Below are 27,772 nucleotides of genomic sequence, written 5' to 3' on the forward strand. Positions count from 1 at the left end.
CTATGGGAAAGGGTGCACCTGAGTCTCCCATTCGATCATCTCTCTACTTCCCTGTACTTTGTCGTGGTCTGGCCTAGTCCTCCGTCTTGACATTTGTTCCGAGGGGTGTGGGTGTTCCTCATTCATTTTCATCAGGTTCTGAGCTGAAAAGCCATGTTTTTAGGACTTTTCTGAACTTTACATGGTACTTCATGTTTTGTAATTCTCGCAGGATAGGGTTGCAAATTTTAGCGGCTAGGCAAGAGAATGCTGCTCCACCGAGTGTTTTCCTTGTGTATGGTTTATGTTCCAGTTGGATGTCGTTGCTGGATCTGAGTGTTCTAGCCGGCTGGTAAATGATGTTTTTCTTTAGTAAGAATCCTGCTCCTTGACCGTGGATTGTTCTGTTTGTTATGCACAGTGTTTTGAATGTGATTCATTTTCTGACTGGCAGCCAATGTAGCATCTTTAGCGCAGGAGTTTATTTTTGTTTTGTTTATTTGTGCTTATGGTTATCCAATTTTGCACATTAAAAACAGATGCACATGTATAATATAGAATGTCTATCATAATAATAAAAATAATGAATATTACAATGATACTGCAACAATATATAAGCAGATAACCAATACATATATAACATATCATATCTCAGAGTCTTCAATTTCATAAAAGAACACAATGTATATTTAAAATCCTGTATGTTTCAATTACATTCAAGGGGGTGCAGCCCTCCAATTAATAAGAGCATGTAAAAATAACACGTAAGCTAATTAATAGCAATGAGTTAATACATTAAAAGACATGATAAAGCACTAAATGACAATAAAGAACCCCCCTCAGCTAGCCACCCAGGTCAGTCAGATGGAGAAATTATTTCCACATATGGTAGGCAGTTGCTGTGATTACAGTTGACTACACCCCATATATGTTATCCAGAATTGATCATAATGAGCGCAGGAGTGATGTGGTCCCTTTGTGAGAGTTTGAGATGTCTGTCCGCTGTGTTGTGTATAAATTGCAGTTTCTTCAGTAGATATGCCAGCGTTCTGAGGTATAGGCTGTTGGTGTCGTTTATCCTGGACATGGTGGGGAAGATGATGGACAGTGTTTTGTGCTTGAAGTAGAGGAATGGTAGGATCATTTGATTGTGTGCAGGTGGAAGAAGCATTTCTTCATTATTGTGTTCACTTTTGGTTCCAGAGTAAGCTCGTTGTCGATTAGGATTCCAAGGTTTTTGACTATTTTGGATGGCATGGGCGCTGTTCCTAGTTCTATTGGCCATGGGACATATTGGTTGCTTCGTTGTTTTTTGGATATACAAGAGGAGACCACAAGGCTAGTAGACTATCTCAAAGAACTCTACGAATGGATGAACACAAACAGCCTCAAAGTCAACCCAAAGACTTTGATTTTGTAGATGATTTGGGTGTCATCTGCATAATTGTAGCAGGTGAAGCAGTGCCTTTTGATGAGGTTGATTAGTGGAGTCATGTAGATGTTGAAGAGGAGTGGGGATAGGGAGGATCCTTGTGTACTCCACAGGTGGTGTCCAACGGCACGGATTTGAATTGTTTTATCCATACTGTTTCTGTTCTTTCAAATAGGAAAGACTTAATCTAGAGCAGCACCATGTCGACGATTCCTATTTCTTCCAGTCTCTTGATGAGGATGTTTTGGCTAAATAAATAAATAACTAAATACATTAAAATGCCAGCTGTTTTGCAACCTGCTCCACTAAAGTGTAGCAGGTATTTACTGCCTGCAATATTCCAGTGGTCTCCCATGACCAGTGCTGGAGTTAGATGCCACCTGATTACTGGCAGAATACCACATGAAAAGCCCACATATTTTTTATCCCCACAATTGTACATGGCTTGCTGGGATTTTTGGCATGATGACTCACAAAAGGTGTGGTGTGAACAAGTCGGTTAATGTGATGCCCACCTTCTTACCCTCTTTGCATTGTAATGCATAGACGGGTCAAAAATCATCCTTTCCTGTGGTACAAGAATTGTGCAGTAGCTGGATGATCCACTACTGTACTTTATCAATTTCCATCTTCTAGATGAGGATGGAGATGATGTAACATGATCATTCACAGGAGACTTGTAGGTTTACTGAAATGCCAACTGCAGCATTTAAGTAAACCCACAACCTGTTGGAGTCACAATTGCAGTATTCCTATAACATGGCATACCCCCATCCCTAGATCACCACCAACAGTAAGGGTTGTTACCTCTTCAGGTACTCTTTTAAAATAATCAGCCTCACTTGAAATGAGCACTGTAGTGTCCTGTGGTTTGTTGGCATCATCCAACCTAATCCATTTGAAAGACGAATGTCAGCAAATATGCCCCAAGAACTATAGCCTAGATTGGTGTATTCATGTTTTCTGCTCTATCATAATGCTGCTGTTGGTAGCATGCACTTCATACAACCTGGTATTGTACTAGGGCATGCAAAGGTCTGCTCATTAATGTGCAGGAGCTATTACATTTCTATATTTTAGCAGTTTGTGCTTTTAGAATGTGTTTGACTTTGGCAAGTCTGAGTAGTGGTGTGCATGAATCGGTGCAAAACCAAGACTTGATGGCTGGAAGGTTTGGAATTAATCCTAACCTCTGGCATTACTCTGGGCGACCCTCCAGACCATTGTTCTTCAGCCTTCTAAGCCATTACTGAAGGGGAAATGCCATATGCAAATCAGGCTTGGTTCCACCCCAAACTGCTAGGTCACATCCCTTCTGCACGAGACCACAAGCATACCCAGACATGTTTCGGCCTCAATGGATTTCATCAGTGAGGAGTAGATTGGGTATCTAGGCCCAGCAGGCTCTGGGACCATGTCTAGGAATACCTGTCCCACTCTGGGGGACTTATGCAAAACAATGGTGGGGATGCCTTGAAGGTTTGGCATTAATCCTAACCTCTGGCATTGCTGTGGGCAACCCTCCAGACCATCGTTCTTCAGCCTGCCAAGCCTTTACAGAAGGGGAAACCTGCTGCACCAAATCTGAAATGCTAATGAGTAAGCTGATTTGGGTGCAGTTCACCATCATGGGGATGCACTTCAAGGCTGCAGCAAAGAAATTGTGCCTTCCCAGGCAGAGATCCATTATTGTGTCTTGTGATGGACTAAGAAGACACGCGACACAAGAAGTATATTGGGGTTTGTGATGAGTCCATGGAATTCATCTCCTCTACCCAAGGCTGAGCCACCCCCTCTGTGACTAGGGAGGTAAGCCTGCTAAGCTTAACACCCCAGGGGACAGGACAAGCGGGGTTCAACTGGGGTGGCCCCTCCCTCGCTTTCCCCACTTTAGGACGGACAATCTCTAAGGAGGGATCTTGGTTATCCCCACATGCCCCAAGGGTCTAAAAGTTTTGTTGGTTATATGGCAGTTAACTCGTTTACGAACTTGAAAACACAGATGAACGGCATTGGTTTCTTACTTTTATAATTCATTATTTGTCTCAGAAGCAAAGGTGGGAGACAAACCCACCCCCTCGCTGTTGGATGGATAAAGGTCCCATGAGCGTTGCTGAAAAGGAGTAGAGACCTCACCCTGGGAGGTGTGGTAGAACAATTGAACGGAAGCCCTGTGTGGTGGATTCGGTTGTGGACAAGCCTGCAGAACATGAAGTTTCTCTGCCGAGACACCATGCAGAGGAGTCCGACTCAGCCAGCTGTTGAGCAGTCAAAGCCTCTCAAGCAGTGGAGGAATGGCACAGCTAGAGACCAACGCCGAAACCCCTCAATCAACCAGGAAGGGAGCAGCAGCTCCAAAGGACGCAGAGCTAGGGAGAGGAGCTGGAAAGGCCATACCGTGTCGGCATACACGAAAGCCCACTCGGCAGACCACCACCTAGAGAGAAGAGGTAAGGTAAACAGTTATGCCAGGGAGGAGGACGGAAAGGCCTGCCAGAGACTCAGTAACCAATACCAATCCCCAATGCGGGGTGTCACAAGACAACCCAGAGGCATGGCAACCAATATCAAACCCCAAGGCGGGGCACCGTAGCCAGAACACAAGGTGGAGTAAATGCAACCAATCCCCAGGGAGGGGTGTGGAACACAAAACCCCAGAAGGAGGTGAAAACGAGGAAAGAACGGAGCAAAGAGACTATTACAAGATTCTGTGGTGGGAAGCCCAAGTAAAGGGCCTGCATTGACCTTGTGAACGAGGGGATCCCCAGGGTTGATGAAAGACCCACAACCAATGACTGGGTATCAGACATGGAGAAAGGGACTATTCCTATACTGAGACATGATATGATATTTATAACACGCTTAATACCCAGAGGTTTCTAAGCGTGCACCCTGGGATCGAACCTGTGGTGCTCCATGTCGTCTTGCTGCCAAGGCACGCATGCTGCCCCTGATCTATCCTTCCAAGACAATAGAAAAAGGTGAAACTGGAAAAGACACTTGAACTATTTCTTTTTTTTAACTGGACAACAAGCCCACAACCTTTCCCAGATCACAAGATTTAACTGTGGGGTCAGAAACCAGCCACCATTTCCTTTGTTGAGTAGAGGCCTTATTGTACCTTTTTTGAAGATAGGATCTTGTTTGTTATAGTATAGTGAAAGGGACAGAATGTACAATAGATTAGGTTTTCTGGACGACAGACCTTATTTGATTTGGGACATTCTGACGAGCACCCTTCGACTACTATTCTTTTACTAGATTAGGGCCAAGCACCTTAGGGCCAGCTTAGGGTTATTTTGAGAAAAATAAAGACATTCTGAAACTCGACCTGTGACCTTGTCTGGCTCCTGATTCTGGTTTACCACAGGTTCTAAAACTAACTGTTCTCTTGGATGATTTAAACTGGAAGCATACTGGGATTTTGCAATATGTGAGGATATATATAAGGGATGTTAACTCGGGTTAGAATGATAAACTACAAACTGGAAATATGCTGCGTTTGGTCAACCTATATGCTTACTGGGATACTGCAAACCAGGACTTTGCTAGGGTTGGGCAACCAGAGAACACACTGGGAGGATGACAGAAACGGGAAATATGCTGCGAATGTTCGAACTTGACTTGCTAGTTGTGGATACACTCGCAATTCTGGGAAGATACTGGCATTGTGCAAACATAATGAGTTTACCAACTGGAAGTATACTGGAGATGTGTAACAGTATACCGGGATGCTGCCAACTGGATCATAAAACAGTGAATATTGTAGTATCTATGTTTTGACTGCGCGGCCTGAATTTTCAAGGACGAAAATGTCAACTTTGCACAACACGCTACGTAGTGATCACAAAGATCACTTTTTCCCACAGCCCTATACCTGCTACCCCTTTATATCCTTACTTACCTTTGGGCAGAACACTTCCTTGAGTGCCGCTGATTCCCCTCTGTCCCTGCAACGTCAGTTCCCTTCCACTAACGTGGGTGGGAACTGGCACTGCAGGGTCCTTTTTTTCTACTTTGTCCCCCGATATCCATGTAATGGAAGTGGGGGACACCCCTGCAACCACCAAACCCATTATACCAAATAGGAGGACCGGGGGACAGTCCAGCAATCCCCCCTCCCATAGTTCGGTACAATGGGATTCTGAATTCTGCTCGCAGCCGAATGCCTGGTAAACGCACATTTAGCTTTTTTATCGACATTTTAGGGCGATACAAAAATGATGCAAAATGAGAATATGTGAAGCTCCCAAGAGAATTGTGTGGGTGGGGAGGAGCTTGTACAGGGCAGGAATGACCATAGAGACCACCATGGCCATGACCAGTCAATGGATGGATATAGAACCAAACAACTTCCACCAGCTGTGTGCCATTCCTCAGATCCCATTTCCCTCTGAGCTGTGCTCCAGTGCAATAGTTTCAGCTTCTAGTTAGTGCATTATTGCCACCTGATAGACAACACTAAAAATTAGAGTGGCAGAGTAAAACGGTGATTGAAGAGGGTCGGGGAGCTTCCCCTTAGTCTCTGGGTCCAGACCAAACTTATCACCTGAAGAGGAAGTTATTTAACCTCTTACAGCAGTTGTAGGTGGTCCTGTACTGCTCATTTGGGTACAGGTAGTTGATTCCCGGGAGCGGTTCTGGTTCTGCCACCATATTATTTTTCCCTAAAAGTGATACACACTTTCAGGCTGGAGGAAAACCGATCTGAGCTTGGGAGGAATTTGTGTTTTGGTCTTCTGACTGGGGTATAATGCTCCATTGTTCCAGTAGGCTCTTAACAATACAGAGGGTCTTGAAGTTGATGTGTGCATCACCAGTGAGCCTGCGGATGAAAGTCGTGCCGGCCAATTGTGATCGCAAGGTTGGAGGAGGACCAGGACGACTCTTGCTGCCTTCTTTTGAGTAGATTGTCCTTGCCTGAGGAGTCGCTTAAGGGATCCAAGCAGAAAGCTATTCTATAATCCAACCTTGAAAGCACTGTAGCAGGCATGGCCTGGATTCTTAGGGTCATATTAAGAAAGGGGAGAACATATTTCTGGATATGTAGTTCAGAATCTGACCTCTTTGCCCATTCTTGAACATGTAGCTCAAATGAGAGTTCATGGTCAAATGCAAAGCCTGGGTAATGATTGAGAAGTTCCAATATCACGCTTTAAAGAACAGGAAATAATATGTATTCTGCTCCGATTTATGTTCGGAATCATTTCAAACTAGCAAACCGTTGAATGCTTTTCAAAGGTTTGAATCTAGTTTGCATTGTTGGTTTTCCATGGTAGGTAATATTCAAAGTGGAGTTGTTTAACATCATGTGACACTAGGAAAACTGTTTCAGGGTGCTTTACTATCCACCAGGATTCCAAAATGCAAATATCGGGCTTAAATATAATACTCTTCTCAATCAGCAAGTAACTATTTTGAAGATTCAGTGAAATGCCACATTACTTTTTTAAACAATCTTCTACTATAATTGTGGCATTCTTAAAACAAATAAATGTGACCCATGTATTTTAGGGAATGCCACACATTTAAATGTGCAAACACCGTGTTAAGTGTAAATGTGCATAGAGTACACATCTGCCTAGGCCTACACTTGTGGTGAAACTCCTTGACACAAGGCTTCTGCATTCGGGGAGTGGGGAGGGCGGAGGAGGGAGGCTGTGCAGTGCTAGTTCTGGGGCTATCCCTGCTCTCCTGCCAAGTTACTTTATAAATGCTAAAAATAATGGAGCCTTTACTCTAATTGGTTAAAATAACAGTACAATTGGAATATTAACGATGATTTTCCCTTAGGGCTCAAACCTGACTGACATCTGCACGCAGCTCCTACTGCAGGGGACCTTGTTAAAAATCTCAGCGGGGAACATTCAGGAGCGAACTTTCTTTTTGTTCGATAGTCTTCTCGTCTACTGCAAGCGGAAGTCCAGGTAAGCAATTCATTCTCCTTGCTCTGTTCATTACCTGTGGCTTGCATTGTCTTTTTCATTAGCGCTGTTATTTGGTTCTCTTACTGTTACTTATGGGAGTTCTCAACCGAACCCCAGTAGATTACTCAGTAAGTGCCACCGTCAAAGGGCAACACCAAATCATATAGAAGCTTTTTCATTCCAAAGGAATGTTGGAGTTTGGTCCCAAGTTAACTGAAGCTTGGCTGAGCTTTCTTTAAATTATTTCGGCTAACGGTTGTGCCTAGCAGTGGAGTGGGCTGAAAACAAATAGATTGTAACACAATGACACTTTGAAAAAAGAGCTTGTGCACACAGAGGTATATGAAAATATATTATTATGTCGTGTTAAAGGTAAGTAATGTGTTGATGCTGGTTACATGTGAGCCATTTGGATTTCAAAATGTATAGAAGAGCAGTCTTAGTTCTTTATCTTGGGTACTGGTCTTGAGGGTGCATGGTCTCCAGTGGTAATTACAGGGCTTCATATTCAAGACATGGCAACTGTAAAGGATAGCATTGTGTCTATGGATCATTCTGGTGCCTTTCCAAAAGCGAACCAAGTGGTTTGAGCCTCATGGTCCAATATCCTCAAACATTTCTGACCCCAGGCAGTCAAAGGTTGTGTCCTTGCAAGGTGACCAGTCAGTCAGGAGCATTGGCAGTTGTGAAGTCAATGGTGGTGCTGCTATGTAGAAGGTTTAGAGGTGCTGCGGGTGGTGTATGGTTCACCTGTCTGCTTCATTGGAGGTGCGGTTCTGGTAGGCAAGTATACAGAATGTGTCCAGCAGATGAGGTTAAGGTTGGAAATATACTTCTCAGCGTACCAATGTTATCTGTGTGCTTCCTCGGGGTTGAAGCTTTTTTTTTTTTACTTGTAACAGTCCAAGGTCATGAACACTCTTGGTTTCTGTTGGATAAGCTCACCAATGGATCAGAGAGGCAGTCCAAGTCTTTAAATGACTGCCTCGCCATCTTGCGTGTTATGAAGGTTTTTGCTGTGGTCAGATGAGAGCAGAGGGTGCTGTGGTATGCTGCGGTATGCGCTTGACTACGGTTGGTATTCAAGAATGATCGTAATGGCAGTGAAAATGGTCTAGCATTTTCCACTTCACTTGTATTTACTACACTCATGGAGAGAGAGCTTTTGCTTTACTAATTCTTACGCGACTTTGCAATATTCTCTAACACAGCCGACGAAATGAGTTCATGCAGTACCATGAAGGGATCTAGACCATTAACACTGACTGCACTTCATAGCATTCCTGAGCGCCAGCTTTGGTAAAGCAGTTACTACAGCACCCCCTGCTCATGGCCGACCACAGCGAAAACCTACATAAAATCCAAGATGGCGGGTCACCCATTAAGTCTTGCACTGCCTCCTTGGTCCATTAATGAGCCTAAGTCAACCTACTGATCCCTGCCATATCAGACCCTCACCAATTTGTCCTCACAGGTGCAGAACCTTAAACAGAGTCCAGGCCAATGGATAGGGGTTACAGGGATATACAAGTCCAGATTCTCTGACAGTGTGGGTGTTTGGAAGAGGGTCTGATGGTGAGAGTCTGGAGATGCTTGGAGGTGCCTGCGAAGAAAGATGAGCCTTGGGCGGTGCAGATTTAAAAATAGTAGGAAATTTAGACAAAGGAGAAACTTAGAGAGGAAGTTGGTCTAGACAATAGAAGGAGGCAGAGTTAAGAGATTGGTAACTATTAGAAAATGACGACAGAGGGGAATAAGGAGGACGTTGTTAAAGATCATCAGGCAGTGAGGGAGCAAGGACGATTTGTACACATCCAGAAGAGTTGAGAGGAGGAGTTGGAAGAAGGATTTGAGGAGGGTGGTGAATATCAGGAGGAAGTGGTGAAAGACCCAATGAGGCTAGTGATTATCAGGAGGAGAAAAACAGTAGGAGTGAGGTAACTGCACAGGAAGGCTTGTGGAGGCCAATGAGCCCAAGGTAGGGGTTAGTGAAAGACTGAGCATGGCCCAGTTACGAGGAGAGGCCACAACCAGATTTAAAGAAGCATCCAGGAGGAGAAGGTCCTCAGAATCATTGAAATCAAAGAACTCTTTTTAGGGATTTGGGAAGAGTAAGTATAGCTCAGTCACCTCGCTTTACTGAACACTTTTGTGGGAGTTCATCCAAATTCAACAGAGTTTGAAGGCAGCACCATGGCACCTGGTATAAAATAGAGAAACAACAACTGAACCAGAAGCTGAAGTAGGAGATGTGGAGAGACCAGAATGGTGCTGGACACCCTTAAGACTGAGGCTGGCATAGAGAAGGGTGCCGGGAACCCTGAAACCGGTGACTTGCCGTGAAAATTGTGAGAACCTTTTAGCCTGACTTGGGTCTGCCAAGTAGGTCTTGCTGTGAGAGAGCAAGATGATGGACGAGATTCCTTCCTATCCCGAGGTTAATCACACTTTTGATTTTATATCAACCCAAGGTCTTCAGTTTGTACACCATTACCCTTCCCAATATCATCATTTTTGCCACATCCTATGCTATTTCCCTCAATAGGTTTAGTTCTTGGAAATGTATGTAATCTTGGTGTGGTTCCTGATCTGTGCCACCTTCATGACAGTAGGTATCAACAATAAGAATATTTTTAATTGACCAATTCAGTTTGACCTCTTAGACCATGAGAGCAAAGCATGAATTGTCTGAAATCACTAGAAAACCTATGCTGGAAAAAAACTAATTTGGGATACAGTATCTATCTTTGTATGTTGTATATTACCCCACTTTGTCCTTTTTCTGTCACCTTGACAAATGGGTAACAAAAAAAGAATATTGATTACCTTACCCCACTACCCCTTTTGTATCTGCGGGGAACTTCTAGTTTTATTTCTTTTTGTCCATCAACAATATGCCCAAAAAGAAACCAAGTGCAGCACTCAACTCCCTCTAAAGTGTATTGCTGGACTGAAACTGTGCCGTCCATGCAAAGGGGTTTGGCTGAGCTGAGTGCATGATAACGTATGAGGATGTTTTCACACTTATCTACATTGACATGGTTTTTATCACCCCTATCTCCAGAGCCTTCCCTCCACCCCCAGGGGAGTGTCCAAGAGCCCCCTCCCCCCAACAAGGGCTGTGGAAGCTGTATGGGTAGGGAAAAGCATGTACCCATCACTTGTGCAACAGTAAAGATAGCAGGCAACAATTCATGCAGTAGGCGACTGCTCTCAATTGCCACCACAGGAGGGGTATACCAGTGTCACATTATAATTTTATTGATAGTAACCCTTGGTTGCATAAACACATGACCCTATATAACAAATTAATAGACAATAATTCAAATAGATACTCCACACTTAATAGTTAGGTTGAAATGCCTCTGATAACACTCAGAAATGGATACTTAATGAATGTGTCTTACACTCTCATATAACATATACATCTAAAAAGCTGGCTTAGCAAAGTATCAGTGAGCAGCATTGAACTTGCATAAGCTAATAGCATGGACAACCTCAAAATGCCTTAGTGTACATAGCGAATTGAAAGCCATTGATAGTAGCAGCCATTTTGGAATCGAGGCCTAGCTTTGTGCTGCAGCCAGGGCCGCAGGCCCGAGCCACGCACATAGAAATAGGTGCGTGCATGCTGGAATAGGCTGTAGCTTGGGAACCGGTGAGAAAGGCCAGAGCTGCAGAGATTCATAGACCCTTCATTGTCTCATGTTGCCAGCATTCATATTCCAGAAGGAATTTGCCCTGCAAGGCCACATGGGGGTTGAGATCTCTCTGCGAAAAGCAATCCCACAAGGGGGGAGGGCACGAGCCTCCGGCCTTCCACGTCCCAGCTCCAAGTAATAGCACCCAGATGCCCTCATCCCAAGACCCCCAGCATTCCAAGGTACTCATCAGCCCCAGACCAACTGGCCATGAAACTGTTAGACCCCCAATCAATCAAGAAAGATCATAAAGCAGGGACCAGTTGCCTTCGCCATAGGTCATGTGATTTGTGCTGCGAGGTGCCGGAGGGTTAAAACAACATAGCCAAAATTAGGGTGGGGCGGATTGGATGGGCGCCAGTGGTTCTGGAATCGAGCTGTAGTCTGTTAGATGCAATGACCACGAAGTATCCTCTTAGCCCTTGTCTGCAGTAAGTGGTGCACATCAGGTTAGAGTTAGAGCCTGCATTGTTTTTCTTCACATAGTTGCCAATTAATTGTAACTTCATGCCTGAAAATGCACTAGGAGGAAGAAGATGGCTAGGAGGGGCGGGACCAATGGCCTGGCATCCCTTATAGAGCAGGTATCCTATGTATAGTGTTTGAACTTGAGGAACTTTTTGGTGATATCCTTTGTGTTGTACCTCCTCGACCTGAAAATTGTCTCGGATCTGTTTAGAATTTGTTTCTATCTTTGTTTTGGTGTTTTGTATATGTCCTGTTGCAGAGGTGTGTACATCTATGAAGACGTAGAGTTCCTCGACTCCGTTGGTAAAAAAGGAATTTCTCGTGTGTGTGCTTACACCTTTTTCTGCACCAATCATTTCATTCCTTCTGTTGTAGTACTTTCACTTTCCAGTTTTAGTAAATAAAGATTCCAATCCAGCGCAAGTCTTACTACCTTTGACCCCTCTCTCTCTCTCTCTCTCTCTCTCTCTCTCTCTCTCTCTCTCTCTCTCTCTCTCTCTCTCTCTTGGGACAGGGTCATGATCTCTGGGGTATATTTCTTCTGGTCCCAGGGGGCTCTCCTTCATTCTAGCACACCTCTCTTCTGGGATTCCAGGGGCCCACCTCTTCCTCCATGGAACATGCACTTTTTTGGACTCCAGAGGCTCTTCTCCCGCCTCACTGGAGCAGTCCCCTATTCTGGGGTTGAAAGGGCCCGCTCAACAAACTTCTCTCCCTGATGCCCAGCCACGAGACAGTCTGGGATTCTTTGCTTCAGTTTTTAAAGTCCTCACCATCCTCCCATTGTCTGAGGCAAACTTTTGAATTGATTGGATAATTGGTTCGTGGTCCAGGCCAGTGGTAGAACATTTTTAAAAGGCTTCCTGCCATTTTGGATTTCTTTCAGTTTGCCAGTGCAGCAGCTGTGTTTGCCTGCTATGTTTGTCTGTTTGTTTATAAATGTGTAATGCGTCTCCTGTACCCTAGAGCTTAAGGACGCAAAATGTGCCAGAGATCCTAGGTAAATGTAAATCTATGCAGGTGAGCAGTCTGGATTAAACATTCATGGCCATTCCAGCAAAACAACTGAAGCAAAGGTCACAGTAGTGTAAGGGAAACTATGCCAAGAGAAGCACTATGGAAAGAGTGAGAAACAGAGTGGATGGTTTCCAGGCCTTGATAGGAGTGAGACACAGAGCAAGCAGATCCTTAATAATTTGAGGGGAAGGGAATGCCACCACATGTTATCCTCAAAAGGAACACATGCTTGAGTGCTGAGGAGGAGGACGCAATCCTTAAGCCAGTGATGCCAATGAAGAATATGGAACAGGTAATTCTCCCACGAATGAGAAACCGTTCTGATGAGAGGTGAGGCTCCTGCAAGGGAAAGGGGGAAAGGCTGTGGGATAGAGGATTAGTATTTCGAACAGTACAGGGTCCGTGGGTGGGCGTCATGTGAAACTCAAAGGAGTCCCACAAAAAAGTAACTGCTGATATCAAGAAATGATCTGCATGAGCTGCAGTTCAACATCATTTGAACCACCTGCCATGCAAGTGTTGCAGCCTATCTCCTGTCTGGTCCCCCTATCCACCATCTCGGAGTGAAGTCACTCTTGGTCTTCCTATATGCTCCCTCTTCAATTTTCCAAATAACCTCATCACCTCCCGTGTCCTTTCATTCAGAACCCACTTCTCTTGATCTTTGCCCCAACATCCCTGAAGAACATGGCTGATATCTGTTAATGGACAGAGCAAACCCTTCTCTCTACCACAACTTCACTTTCGTTGAACTCGCTCGAGAAGGCCTTGTTGGGGTAGTGGTTGCAAAATACAACATTGCTCAATGGATATCTTACTGTTTTCTTTGTGGTTCTTTGGGAACTAACTAGATCTTTAATGGTAGATCAGCAACTGGTGGGTTGGGACCTTATCAAGTCTAGGAGGACCTCATTGCTCCAGCCATCTGAGATGATCTCCGATAATGCAAACTAGGTTGTCTGTCTCCAACACTGCTTGGAAATGTGGGTTCTGCATTCCAGTATTACTCTTTGTTCTCAGGGTTCAGTTTCTCACAGACTGTTGGCCTTGTACTACCAGTTTCCATATGCTTATTTGAGGAATTTTCCTCACTAGTTACAGCATATAAATGAAGTCTGTGAATGACATATTACTTGTTGATGTCCAATATTTCTCACAGTTCTCATTTGCTTACCTGTTGAAACCGACTTTACAATTCCTATCAGGCAACGCTTCTCTTTCAATGAGCTCTTAACGTGCTTGCTATTATTGGTTAACATTAAAATTCTCATGCAGCTGCATGCCCACTTGTCAATGTTTTGTTTACTATTTAGCACCATGGTCTGACCCTAAAATTCCCATCATGCAGGGCATCTCCCTTTCAAGATTCTCCTCACTGGTTTACAGTTTCAACTTTGGGGATAACACCTCTTCTAGTGGCACAAGCTCAAGAGGTGCAGGGGGGACCAAAGAAATCCAGTGTTCTCTGGAGCCATACTCTACTGTCGGTTTACTCTACTGTCAGTTTTTAAGTGCTTATTCTCTAAACACTTCTGCAGAGTTTTGTAAATCTCATACCATCAGGGTTTCCCATGCCACCCACATTTGGTCTCTGGGTTTATTCTCAACCCCCCCCACCCCCAACGACCGGCTCACCTCTTTTTACCTTTTGCTTGCTGCTCTACCACTTCTCTCCACAGCGGTTCTGAGACGTTCCTTCCTCCTTACTTCTTCTCCAACTCTTTGTTTGTCCTCAGTCGCTTATTTGCTTGTTGGAACAGCTCTGCGGCTCTTGGACATGGCGTTGCTCACAAACCTGTGTGAATGCTTTGCCCCTGGCTCAGTCATCTGCTTCCCCATGCACTGTTCTCCATGTTCTGCTGCATGCAGCTGAGCTCTTACTGGCCAGCTTTCCTGACACTCCAGGCTTCCACGCCACATCCCTGCAATTCCCCTTTTCTCTTACTCAGTCAGCTTTGGTTTCCTTTGCTGTTGTGGATCATGTCTAATTCTGCGTTCTTCTTATGATGGGTATTCCTGGAACTTGGGCACAGTATTTAGTATGCCTGTCTGTGTTTTCAGTGTGCTGCCTGCCGTGTACTTCAGAGGTTTAGCAGTGATTGAAATGTTTGGTTCGAATGCCTTGCACACATATGGGAAGCAGGTTTTATATAACATAATCGGAATGAAAACTCATTTTAGTGTCTTTTTGAAAATAGTTATTGTCTTATTGGTTTTTTCTCCAAGCTGAGGCTTGTTCGAAACTTTAATGGGAAGATGCCCACATGTTCTTCCTATTTTCCAAAAGGATTCTGAATAGATTGGACCCTGCAGGACAGGAGACATGTGGCCGGGGAATTTGTGAGCATGGAAAAGGCCCCGGAGTGCCAAGCCTGGTGATCATATCATTAGCGACATGGCCTTTTGGAGCAGCGTGTAGGAAATGATCTCAGCGTTAGCCTGTTGACAGTCACTTTAAATTGAACAGATCTGGTTCCTCCTGGGCAGTGCAGTGTATGTGAGGGTCGCATGAAGTCACCGGCTGCCGCCTGTTGAAACTGTTGAATACAGAATGTTTGCAAGCTTTTAAATGGAACATCATGTATTATAGCTGGGGTCAATCTCCTTATGGCATTCATACTTGGTTAATAGGCATTTTTGAAAGACTGGTCCTTTTATCATACTCTAAGAATCCAATGTATATGGTGAAATGATTAGGTGGCCAGCAAATCCTGAACATCTACGCCAAGCTACTGTTGCTGTTGGCACATAAACGGTCATGATTCTTTGTGATTGAGGCGGATGAGCTATCGTATTGATCAGCAAGAATGCTGCATTCCACCATTAGGTGGAAACCGCATGAACCCAACATTGCCAATGCTTTTATGGGGTGCTGTGTACCTCGCGGATACTGTCTAGAGGGTTATCAATCGGCCCATTCTCAGGGGCTTCGTAGGGTGCTGCCAGCAGGGGAGCTAAAAAGAAAGACATGAAAATCTACCCCCGTTGCAAGTGAATGGGTCCACAAAATGGCAGCATAAATATTCACAGTAGGTCTACTTTTGAGACCATATCAATCTGCCCAGACCTCTCTATCCCTCCTGTATGAGTTTAAGTCTCTTGCATGGGGGTATTGAAGTAAACATCGAGCACGTGCTTGCGCTTAGAGTTCTTTGTCATTACACCAATGAGATTCCCTTCATTTATGCCCACTCTCTGACTTTAATGTGCTGGATGGTCATGAATGGGTAACGGAAGCAATTCTTGCTATGGAGATTAAGTAGCTAGTCCCCTGCAGGAGTCCCGCTAATGTAGGCCCTGCTGGTAGGCAGGTTGACTGTGTCCTGGAAAAGGCCAGAGCCTTCTGAGCAGTAGTTGCTTGTGGCCAATCTGCCCACCAATCCCCTTACCCATGGTCTCCAGAAAGCAATTTAGGTCACAACAATGCAACGCTGGAATTTGCCACCTGAGAGTTTGCCTTACCCATTTCATCTCCAGCCATTCATTAATTTCCCTTTTTTGTGTTCTCTGTATCATCCCTAACAAAGCACTTTTGATAAACTTAATTTGTTTAGTCACGTGCTTTAAAAAATAAGTCCTTGGGGTTTAGAATGTATGCTATCTAAACATACCATTCTTAGTCTGATGAACGGTTTCAAAGCCTCCAGTCTTAGCATTTTGGCACATCATCAATCCTCTGTGCATTTTTATTCATGCTGTTCCTTATCATGTCATGTATCTCTGCTTTGTACAATTAAAATTCAGTTGTTTGTGGCTTCATGTATTTTCGTTCATAGGTCAGGTGATGGATATAAATCGTGTAGCTTGAAAACCTGTGCACTGAGGTGTTGTCCTTTTGGAATGGGGTAGAAAACAACATAAACCGATTGTAGTAGAAGAAAATGTGCATCAGGGGTTCTCTACGAGCATGTAATCAATCATTTACCAGAAGTAATTAAAAAAGGATCCTACACCCTCAAGGAGTAGCACTGTTTTTTTACAGCTGGTCGAGCACAAATCAAACAGCACAGTAGAGCAGAACTGGTTGATGAGAGCTAACAAAAACGCCCACTGCGGTCCGATCTTTTATACAGTAAATACAATATTTGCATAGTAAGAAACAGTTGGAATTAGTGTCACGAGTTATCACATGTCTCACAAAGCTGATTGGTTGGGGCCACGTCAGTCCCCTATAGCTAGACATAAGTTAGAAATGATTGGAGCAAACAGACCTGCAGCCCCCGGTACATCACCTCCCCTTGTGGCGCCACATTCCTTCCCGCTCCACCCATGAATTCATTGTTATTAGTACCCGGCGAGGGTCATCAGAATGTTACAATCTGATTGGCCCTCGCCCGGTCCATAACCCACACAAAATCCTTTTGCTTCTTTCAGTTCCCCGGCAGGTAGGTGTGGCAGCCCCTCATCCAATGAAGAGGCTCGGAACAGGGTAATCCCCATTCCAAGACTCGGCAGGGCTGGAGGCTGCCATCCTCCCCAGCCGGGGATTTAGGTAAGTGTTTACCACACCATCGCCACAAACAATCCCCTCCCCGCCCTCCCAACCCCTCTTACCTTCTTTTTCTTCCATTTTTGAGAGCGAACGCTCTGGGAACATTTCTTTCTCCAGCTCGTCCGCTCCCGATGGCTGGCATGGAAAGGGAAAATGGACTCAGTTTTCCCTTCCCTGTCAGCCATTTTGTAAAACTTTTTTTTTTCTTTTCTTTTTCTGTTCTGAAACGCCACAGCATTTCAGAACAGAAAAAGACTGCTATAAGTACCCCGGTCTCGCTCGGGCCTGTAACTGTGGGCCCTGCGGCTCGGGGGCTTATTGCTTAATTAAACACTACGTAATCGTATTGACCTGGATTTTTCATAATCTGCCATTGGTCAGCACACATAGGAAAAACACGAGCGATCCTTAGCTTGTGGGAAGGGAGACATTCACATGGCATCCGACCAATGAGGTGCCTCGTACATCTTCGAGGATGCAGTATACTTGTTGCCTTTCAGGCACACCAAAACTCACCTTCTGATTGGCGCTTCCTGGATCATCCCTTTATCCCACATCCTTCTCCCCAGGCCCACCTTCCAAGGGGCAATTTGAAACTGCTGATCATACTTTGGCTGTGCCTTGCTGGACATATTTTCAGTGAGCTTTATTTTTCCCTGGTCTTAGCAAGAGCTTGGCTCGCTGACGATGTATGTATGAGCTGGTTCTGTTCCGAGCAACTGCTGTTTCCTGGGGACAGTTAGCCTGAATTTATTCGTACCCACCCCATTGCTGTGAAATGTTTGTGCAATTTTCTGTGTGGTCTACCATGCAGGGCCTGTCTGGGTCCTCACCTGTCGTTTTCACCTGATTTGGAAGTTGCAGCACTATGTGTTTCCACTATCGTACTCTTCGCACGCACCCCCCCCCCCATGTCTCCCCTTGAGCACCTTCAACCCTCACCTAACCCCTAGCCTCTTGGGCTGAGTGCGTGCTCTAAGCACCTGGATTACAGCCATCAATGATGCCCTGTCCCACGCTGGGGCTGCCCCCTCCCATTCCCATTTTTCCTGCAGCTGGTAAGTGCCCCCCCACACCCCCCGGACTGTGCTGTATCAGAACCTTCATTGCATTTGCTAAGAGTTATCGATGACAGCCCTAAATTACAATTCCACTTGTCAGAAGCAGTCCACCCCATAGCACTTTGGGGTTTGCTAAAACTGCCCTACCAGACTAAACGCATGTCCTCCACTAAGATGACTCCTTTACTCCCTGTGTATATAGCGTGCCATGGGCTATGTCCTGTCAACTGCAGTGACACTACACCTCTGTTATGGCCTGGTCTGATGGGCTAATGGGCTATACAACACCGGCATAGAGCACCAGGCATATAGGCGGGGGAGCCCATGGAATAGGAGGCAACATTCCTATTCCAGGGGCATAACCATGTGACCCCCCACCCTTACAACACATCTTCCCTAAACCTACAGCTTTTCCATAGAAAATAAATCCTGCCGCTACCAACTGTTGGAATGCTGCACTTTGTGAGGTCACTATGTGCTTTCTCTTGGAAGCATGCTATAACTGTCAACTAAGCACACCCATGAAACTGACCACAGGAACTGATGTTGCTGTCCTGCAGGAAAATGAAACCAGATTAACCCCCTGCCTGCCACTACACAGCCTCAAGTGGAAAACACATGGTACACATAAACATACTTGTTGCTCCTAACGCCAATTTAAACAGAGAGTTACATATATGCGTGTCCTTTTGAAGAAGCAGTTGTCTTTATGGTTGTTGGAAAGATAACTTGGTCATGATTCATCTAGCTTGCAGGCCACCGGTTTGAATTCTTACATGGTGGCTCCATCATTTGCTCTTTCCAAAATATTTTAGCATTGAGATGGGGATTGGAACATTTGTTATTTACAGGTCAATGCTCTGTCCAAACTAGGCTGGGAAGCAGTGATTTAAACAAAAAAACGTTATTATTGAGCATTTTGAAACACGTTATCTGCCTCGGAGAATGATTTTAAAGATTATTTTAGGTTTACAATAGTTTATGGTTTAAAATAGTAGACCAACCATTCTGTTACATGTGGAAGTAAATATGTGTTGCATTAATTGGAAATGGCACTTTAAACCCCTTTTGTATTGAGTTAGACTCTGGAGTTCTCCAGCTTCGGTTAAGTGTAGGACACAATAAAAGATGTTTTGGCCAAGGAAGGTGAAGCCTCGATTCCATGGTATGTATATTGTAAGGGTGCAGAAGTAAGGCTCGAACAGAAAGGTGGCATAATTTTGGCTATGAACTTTGACTAACCAGTAAAACGGCCTCTCGGTCCCTAAAGCTAAGAGGGATTTCCCTGCCTCAAAGAAATCTAAGGAAAACATCAGGATGTCAAACTGTTAGTCACGGTTGTGTCCCAAAAACCCTATTTCTGACCTAAACACTAATAACTAACATCTAATGCGCAAGGACATTCTATTCAAAACTAACACGGTAATGACAGTTCCTGCCAACAGAAAAGTTCTCAATGTCTCAGGTGGTCAAAACAGCAAAAGAAATGTTCCTTTTTAACAAGGTATTGCTCCACTGATTAGGGGATAGCTCATTTCCCCTGGATTCCTTCTGCTTCTACTTTAGGAGCAGAAGGAATAATAATAACCACTATTATAATAATGTTAATAATAGTTCTTATGCGGTTTCCGTTCCTTTTATCATCTCCTTTGGACCAAGACCCCTTTCCTGCTTGGTTGACTTCACTGTATTCTTCGAGTTTTATATGGGTGCGAGTTCCAGATTCACCATCTGCAGTAAAACCATTATGAAAAGGGATGTTAAAATTATCGAGGATGAACACCTTATGTCTAGAATTCATTATTCTACATCTCTTTCCGCCTATCGGAATAATAGAATGTGCTAAAACCAAAATGTATGCATTCCCTATACATTAAATTTAGGTTTGGAAATCTGCCACTTGCTCAATGGCTAAATAAATGGGACAGCCGAGTTACAGATAAATGTTGTTATTGTAGAACAATTGTTGTCAGTGAGCAGTGCAGTCGCCCATGTTTGATGGCAAAGGCCCTCACTGGCATTACTACTCCTGTTTCTGGATGCGTGCCTGTGTTGTATCCTACTGGACATAAATGGGGTTTTCCGAGCTGCGATGGGTGGATCCAGAGAAGATTAAGAAGGCAATTGAAACTGGAGGAGGCAGACAGGTACTGGTCCTCTCCAATGAATTGATGTGCCTATTCTTATTCCAATGCTTTGCTTTGTTTTTGGTGGCGTTAAATAAAGTAAGCAGTCTTTAGAGAGGTTTTCATTAAGGCCCTGTGTTCGGGGTCCTCTGGTATAGCTTCCTGACTCTGGTACTACTGCTAGTGGTTCCCTCAAGCTCACCAGGCTTTCCAAGTGGTAGTTGTGACAGAGCAGCCCAGACGTAACTCCCAGGAGGTTCATTAATGCCCATTGAGAGATGGTACACACACACACACAAACACTATTCTTATAAAACTATAATCTTTATATATGAAAAGGCATAAGAAAAGGCAAAGAGGGAAAAAATGCACTCATACGTAAGTGACTTTGTAAAGCAGAAAGTGCCGCAATACATCAGGTAAGTAATAGTTTCAAATAAGAGTTCTTTAAAGTAAGTAGATAGTCCCACATATAAAGAAAAGGACAGTAACAGGTATGTGAAGGCTTTTCTATCTAGGTGGGTAAGTTCAGGTAGAAAAAGAGAGACTTGTAGTGTGAGTAGTTAGACTTTGCAGGAAAGAGTTACCTGCCTCATGAAGATGAAAGGGAGGAGGGATGAAATGAACTGCCTGGATGAGGAGAGCACTACCCTGGGACCAAACAACATGGTCTGCTGCAACTGTTCAGCAGTTTCCAGATGCACTTGTTTTGCAAGCTGTTCAGTGACCATAGAGGGATCCAGCAACATGTAACCAGGGCAGGAGGGATCCCAAGACTCTTGGGAAGAGAGAATATTCTCGATCTGGTGATCCCCGGGTCAGGCGGTCAAAGCAGCCAAAGTGCAAACAGAATGTGGCGAGAAGGAACTCTCTGGGAGACTTTGGGGTACCACTGCCTTAGAATCTACAGGGACTCTAAAGGCAGAGCTTACAAAAGACACCGTCAAGCTTTGGATTGAGCCTAGCTGGGAAAAAAACAAACTTCAAAACACAGGAAAGTCAGCAAAAAGTACATTGGGTTTCCACATTACATAAATATTGGGCTTTCTAGCTAACAGCGGTCATTTTCACAAATTGTAGTATAGTTTTGCTGCACCTTAAAATATATTTAACTAATTGGAAGGGTCATTTTGTTACCCGGTACACTGCTTCTGATCAATGCACTCAAAGGGTTGATCAAGTATGGAAAAAAGTGAAAGCAGTTTGTCATTAGGCTGCATTCTCATCAGCTGTGATGGGGTGTCAGGAAGCGGTGGGATTTGAGGGGCTTGCTAACTGTTATTTTTTGTTTGTTTGGCTATGTGCCTAATTTTTCTCCCTAAACTTGCTCAGCCTTTTTACGAACTCTGTAAAACCATTCTTTAAAAGTTAGTGTTCTTTTTGTTAGTAGCATGCTAAATAGGGTGACAGATGTGATGATTGCCTCATAATGTGTCCTGTTACGATCAAAAGGATCCTGCCCTAAATCAACCAGAACCACCCCACCTATCCCCATCTTACTGTGGGTGTGGATTCATACCTATTAATGTCTTCATTCTCCATGCTCTCCTTGCCTGCCGGGGCATATTTTCGCTCATAACACTGAGCTTTACTTGGACTACCTCGCCCCACTTGCACCACCCACCCAGACACTCCCTGATTAGGGATTTGGGCTTTGTGCCCCCACGTGACTGGAACCAACTAACCTCTAAAGCTCCCCTAGCGCAGCCTTTCACAGGTAGCTGGTCGAAGGGCCAAAGGCAAAAGCTACCTCCCTAGGGCACCGTCATCACCTATTTTCCCCTGTTTGCCCTAGGCACCCTACAAAGACGTCTACTGCAACAACCAGGTAAGGTGGTAGGAGTGCTGTCTTCTGAAATCCTGCCACTGCTTTACTTTATTACGACCATTTGAATATCATTGTGTTGAATTTAGCTGCGCCCCAAAGTTGAGCAAAGTTAGTAATGGCATTCAATTTAGGTGCATGGTAAGTATAGCCACTGTATTGAATTTAGCTGACATTTTTAGTATAGTCACTGTATTGAATTTATCTACATTGTGAAGCAACTGTCCACTAACCCTGCTAAAAGCTCTCCAATATTCTTTATACTACCCCTCAAACACAGAACAAAACATACTCCTACCTCTACAACAACAAAAACCTAAAACCACTACAAACTACACACACAAGGCAGCACCCAACAAGAAACTAAACCAACGATACACAGATCACCCCATACCCACTCATACACCAAACACCACATTATATATACAAACTAAAACAAACCAGCACACAGTGACCAGTTTTTCTGAATAGACGCTACCAACCGCAAATGGTTCCATGTGTTATAACCGTGGCAAAAATGGCTGTGGGTGCAAAATATTGCGGCAAAAAGGCAGTGGTTTTGCCGCTGCAATCCATGTAAAGGATGCATGGGACACCCCTGAAACCCCTGTACCCATTATACCATTTATGGGAAGTGGGAGGGGACCCCTGCAACCCTCGCTCCCCATAAATGGTATAATGGGGTACACTGGGTCAAACCACAGCATTTTTGCTGCAATTTTTTTCACAGGCGAAATTTTTGCTGCGATTCTATCACTGCATACCCCGCAAATAAAAGCTCTTTAGCACGTTTCCCAATCAATCCCACAAACTAAGCCTGCTGTGAGATGGGCATGGTATCAAGAGATGACACAGACAAATAGAGATAGATTTGGAAAACCTTTATTTTTGGTGGTCAGGATGGGGAAATTCCTATTTTGCCCTAGCTCTGTTCCCTAGGACTGTTCCCTAATGAAAGGAAAACTAAGGAAAGTCTAAGTCCATCACTTAAAAGTAAACTACTATCTGTGTCAATACCTATGCTTACCCTCACTTCTACAGAGTGATAGGGTGTGTAGGATTTGGCCAACTTGAAAGTGTTCGAAGCAAAGTCAGTGTGAAAATGGAGCTCTTCCATGGCTCCCTTCCCCAAGTTCAAGACTATCAGGAGAAAGTTCCACAAGTTCTCAGGATTCACTTGGCAAAATTCACAGCACCTTTTCCTTATCTGGATTCACTTCTTCAAAGGGTCTCTCAGTCTGCCCTTGCATCGAGCTTAGACCCTACTGGTTATCCTTCAACGTACCAATGTTCAAAGTTACCTCTTTTCCAAACACAAAATTATAACTCACAAAAGTTCCATCAGAAAATATCACTCTTCACTTGTTGCTTACGGGACTCCCTTCCCCATGCAAAACCAAGTCCTTCTGACTTTCAACTTCAGTATCGCAAACAATTCCTTCTAACACATAGCCCCCCCGGCCGTGGCATAGTTTGCAGACCGCACAGTCCACTCATTATAGGTAACGCATCTAAGTGCCTAGCTTTGCTTAAGTCTCTTGTTTAGTTTTTAGGGTGGGGTCTCTTCGGTCCTCCTGGGTCAGCCTCCTGCCTGGGGCCCACCCCAATGCTTCTCAACACTCTTAGTTCACTCACAGTTTCTTATGATCAGTTTTTGCAGTTTTGCTCTTCAGTTTTCGTGTAGCTCCCCTACTGCTGTGGAGCTTTTCAAAAGGATTTCTTTTGCTCACACTTCACTCGCACACAGCTCCCAGGTTGCCACAATGCTGCTTTTCCTTCACAGAGACTTTCGAATGCGTATGATGTTATACGGGACCACTCTGCTTCTTTATATCCTTTCCTACCTTCTTTATCATTGTCCACATCTCGGGGAGATCCCGACGGCTTTTGGGAACAAGTGCTTTTTCACTCGCTGTCACACTGCTACAAAGTATACAATCCTTTCTCAATTGGTGCTGGGTTTGTTTCTCATTGAGAAACTCCCCGGTCATTTAATTCACCGCTCCTGCCTTCAGCTGCTTTCCCGCCTGAGGTCCAGGTATCTCCACCTGCCCCTCAGACCCTCCTGAACTTTCTGCTTTACTCAGCGGAACAGGCACCTCACCTGCCACAGAGAGCACCGGAATGGCACGCCCCACGGCTCCCGTCTGGCAATTCCTCCGGCTCTCTGGAAACACAACCTTATCACTGCGCTTTCTCCGGCTACACCCAGCAATTTTACAAAGTCCCGGCGTGTCGCTCTCCGTTGCCTTGGTTTGGGCAGCTCTGGCTCTGCTACCTCTCCTGCTCGCCATCAGCTTGTTCTAATTTTCAAGCATGTGTGTTCCTTTTAAACTCACCTGAGTACTTAACAGGCTGCAGTTGAACATAGTTGAAATCAACTGGCTAACGCTGGCTGGCCTAGTTAGTAGGACAGGTCCATTTGGGAAGTTGATGCACCTTGAGCTGCATCTTCCTCGTCCCAGTACCATAGTGTTGTTTTTCATAGGAAGTCTGCACTCCTCTTGACCTCCTCTTCTTCGTCTCAGTATTTTCAGGGGAGTTACAGGGGTTAAGGGAATAGGACTGACAGTAACCCATAAAGGCTAAGGGAGAGTATGGTAAATTGGCATAAGGAAAGGGGGATATCATGTCTCACCCTTGGGTGTCCCCTCTCCAATCCCCAGGGACACCCTACTTGGGTGATCCTTCCTTACTTGTCGGCCCCCAGGGTCAGGATCCAAAAGCAATGGCTCTGTCCTGGCCACCGGAGAAAAGGATCCCAAGGGGAGTAAATGTGAAGACGCCCTCGGGTTTCTCACACCACCCAGCGCTCCTTCCTTTTCAGATCTGCCAGAGCACCTGCAGAAGATGTAAATTGCAGCAGTGAGCGGTTAAATTACAACACGACCTATTGTTATTATTATTATTATTAAAGGAGAGTTCCGGGACTTTTTTTTTATTGTCCCTACGGTTCGGCCATGTGTTTTTAAGCATAACTCGGTAGATCGTAGAAAACTTTCCTATGGACCTTACCCGACTTTTCGTCCATTAACGCTCTCGAAATCAGCCGCCATTTTCTGATAATCCTATCATTTCCCCCCATCGACCTGGCTCACCTGCTTTTGCGGCACTAAATCAAATCCCCCGCCCCTGAAACAGACTTTATCAAAACATTAATATTCCCCGCCTCTATCCGTGACGTGACTGTGCTGCGTAGGCAAACGCGCCCAGGCGTCTTCTACGCGACTCCACACAGAACCCGGAAATCAACACAGATCAGCTCACAACACAGCGCGCCACAATTCGGAATATGAAACTGTACTTTTAAATCAAACCGCAAGATTGTAAATTTGGTAAAGTACATTTATTTGACATCAAATGTTTAGAGAATATTCAACGATTTTCATTTTTATTTGCTCACGTTCCAAAAAGTTCGTTTTGAGGCACGCGATGTTCCTTTGCTGTACACAGGGTCTTAGATCATCTCACAATACAGCGCCACAATTCGGAATATGAAACTGTGGTTTAAAAGCAAACTGCAAGATTGTACATTTGGCAAAGTACATTTATTGGACATCAAATTTTTAGAGAATATTCAGCGATTTGCATTTTTCTTTGCTCTCGATCCAAAATAGTTCGTCTTGAGGCAAGCGATGTTCGTGTGCAGTACACAGGGTGTTGGTTTACGATAAAATAAGCTCTTCGGTCGCACTGATAATCGCATGGCTGTTCCAACAACGAGGCACTAGGCCACCACAACGGTCTGTATGTTGCATCTAGCCGTTAGTACCCCGTAAGGGCATACTTGTACTTGGCGATCGTCCCACAAAATGGTCAGGGTGCTAACGTTGTTCACGCGGAGAAGCAATTGGCGATTATAGAAGCCATCCGCCGGTGTCTGGTACTCGTGACACAGACAATAATGGATGAAGTACCTGTTTGAAAAACATAAAAAATGAAATTAGTCTCACCATCAGATCTTTATTAAAATTATTCATTTTATATATTAGGTCGGGAAATTATTTCATAGCTAGGACAGTGCAACTGGGTTTTATACGTCAAGGGGGGGGGCTGTAGGATACTGAGACAGTCCCCCAGTGCAGGGGTTGACAGGGAGTGCAGGTGGAGAGTGGAAGGGCCCAGGACCGAGATCGCAGACAGTGGACCAGTTGTAGCAGGGGAGAGGGAGAGAGAAAGCAGAAGCAAAGAGGAAGGTTTTGAGGTGCTTCCGTAAAAGGAGACGGTTCTAGTGCGCGGTAAGCTACTGTATAGTAATTAAATTGCGGTATAAACTCATCTAAAGAGTTACTTACATTATATTTGCATTTTCCATTGTGTCTGTGCGTAGGGCAGCCCCGAAATACCACTCCTTCTATGCCGACGTTATTTCTTCTAATGAACGAACATGAAATGGCTTTCGTTTCTGAAATTATATTCATTATCGTTTCTTACGTGGTCCCGGCCTGTCAAGGTCAAATAACAATATTACCTTATACTGAGTCGTGGGCCATTCTGGCACCCGAGAAAAAATCAAAGCAGCTGACCTTCACTTTGAACGAGCGCACATTCCTAGTTAGCTACATTCAGTGTAAGGCCATCTCACAGGACTTGAAATTTACACTCCATCTTTGCATTTTGTCTGCGTGCTTTGCAGCCCCACAGAACCATAAATACAGAGACATTCTATATTTTTTGAAAAATGATTTATATTACTGTTTGGTTTAATTTAATGCGCAAATGAACAAGGTTGGATAGATACACATATTCAATGGGCCTACGACATGAGGAGACTCGAGAGAACAGACAATCAAATTACAATCATTTAAACCGTGATGTGTATTTCTCAATGAGCTCTTCTTTAGGTGGACATGGAACAGAGGCAATGTTGGGTGGCAATGCAGTTGTCCCCTGCACAGGTTCGTTCACAACTCCATTTATGTGCCTATCTAGGACGTCAACAATAAGTCTCTCAATAAACTCATATTGCATATCCTCAAACACTGGTTTGATCACCCATTGTTTACTTCTTTTAGTGAAGGCCTTATTGTAGCGAAGCGTCCCTAAAGTTCCGGTCGTCCTACTTTGTTGACGGCCAACATTATGGTTATGTGCCAAGACCGCTAAAAGAGTCCGATTTATCATGCCCTCCATGCCAAAATGCAATCGTTTTGGCCTGTACTTAAGGCACATATTGTGGAACACCTCCAAATCTCCTGTGTGGCAGAATTCCGTGAGTCCCCTCAAAGCTTTTGTTATAGTTTTATCAAATACAATCTTTTCAATGGCTTTGTGAGTGGGTGATGAAGGAATCAACCACTTCTTCTTCCGTGCCTCCTCTGTGGACAAATGGCCATGTTCACAATTGTGGAAATGTTGGTTCGTGTTCCATCGGTGAACGTTTGTACAGTGTAGCATTACTGACCGCCATTTTTCCAGTAGAATTTCCAACGACCCTCCACATGTTTTTGAGCTCCACCAAAGATGGTTGCTGATTGACTTGGACCACTGTGAAATACCTTGCATATCTTTTTTTTTACCTGCAGCCGACAATTTTTTATTGATTGTTTTTGCAAGATGCCAAACGTCAAATTGGTGATTTATATTTTTGTACTCTTCTCTCATTGTCTTGGCAATTGAAACGTGTCGGTCCGTGGCTATCAGGTCGATCACCATTCCCCGCGATTGTAGTTCTTGCAATGATGCTACAAAGCCAACTTTCTCCATGGCCACTGAGGATGTACTTTGTGACACCTGCACGACCA

General features: G+C 44.5%; 1 protein-coding gene across 1 annotated transcript in view; it reads left to right on the forward strand.

The window, feature by feature from the left end:
* Positions 1-27,772, forward strand: part of PREX1 (phosphatidylinositol-3,4,5-trisphosphate dependent Rac exchange factor 1) — a 1,235,108-nt gene that overhangs the window by 590,108 nt on the left and 617,228 nt on the right. Inside the window, exon 7 of the mRNA XM_069651281.1 lies at positions 7,205-7,338. Coding sequence (XP_069507382.1) covers positions 7,205-7,338 — 134 coding nt within the window. The remainder of the gene's footprint in view (positions 1-7,204; positions 7,339-27,772) is intronic.

The sequence above is a fragment of the Ambystoma mexicanum genome, chromosome 3p (assembly GCF_040938575.1).
Source record: "Ambystoma mexicanum isolate Mex_15411 chromosome 3p, UKY_AmexF1_1, whole genome shotgun sequence".
Lineage (NCBI taxonomy): Eukaryota > Metazoa > Chordata > Amphibia > Caudata > Ambystomatidae > Ambystoma > Ambystoma mexicanum.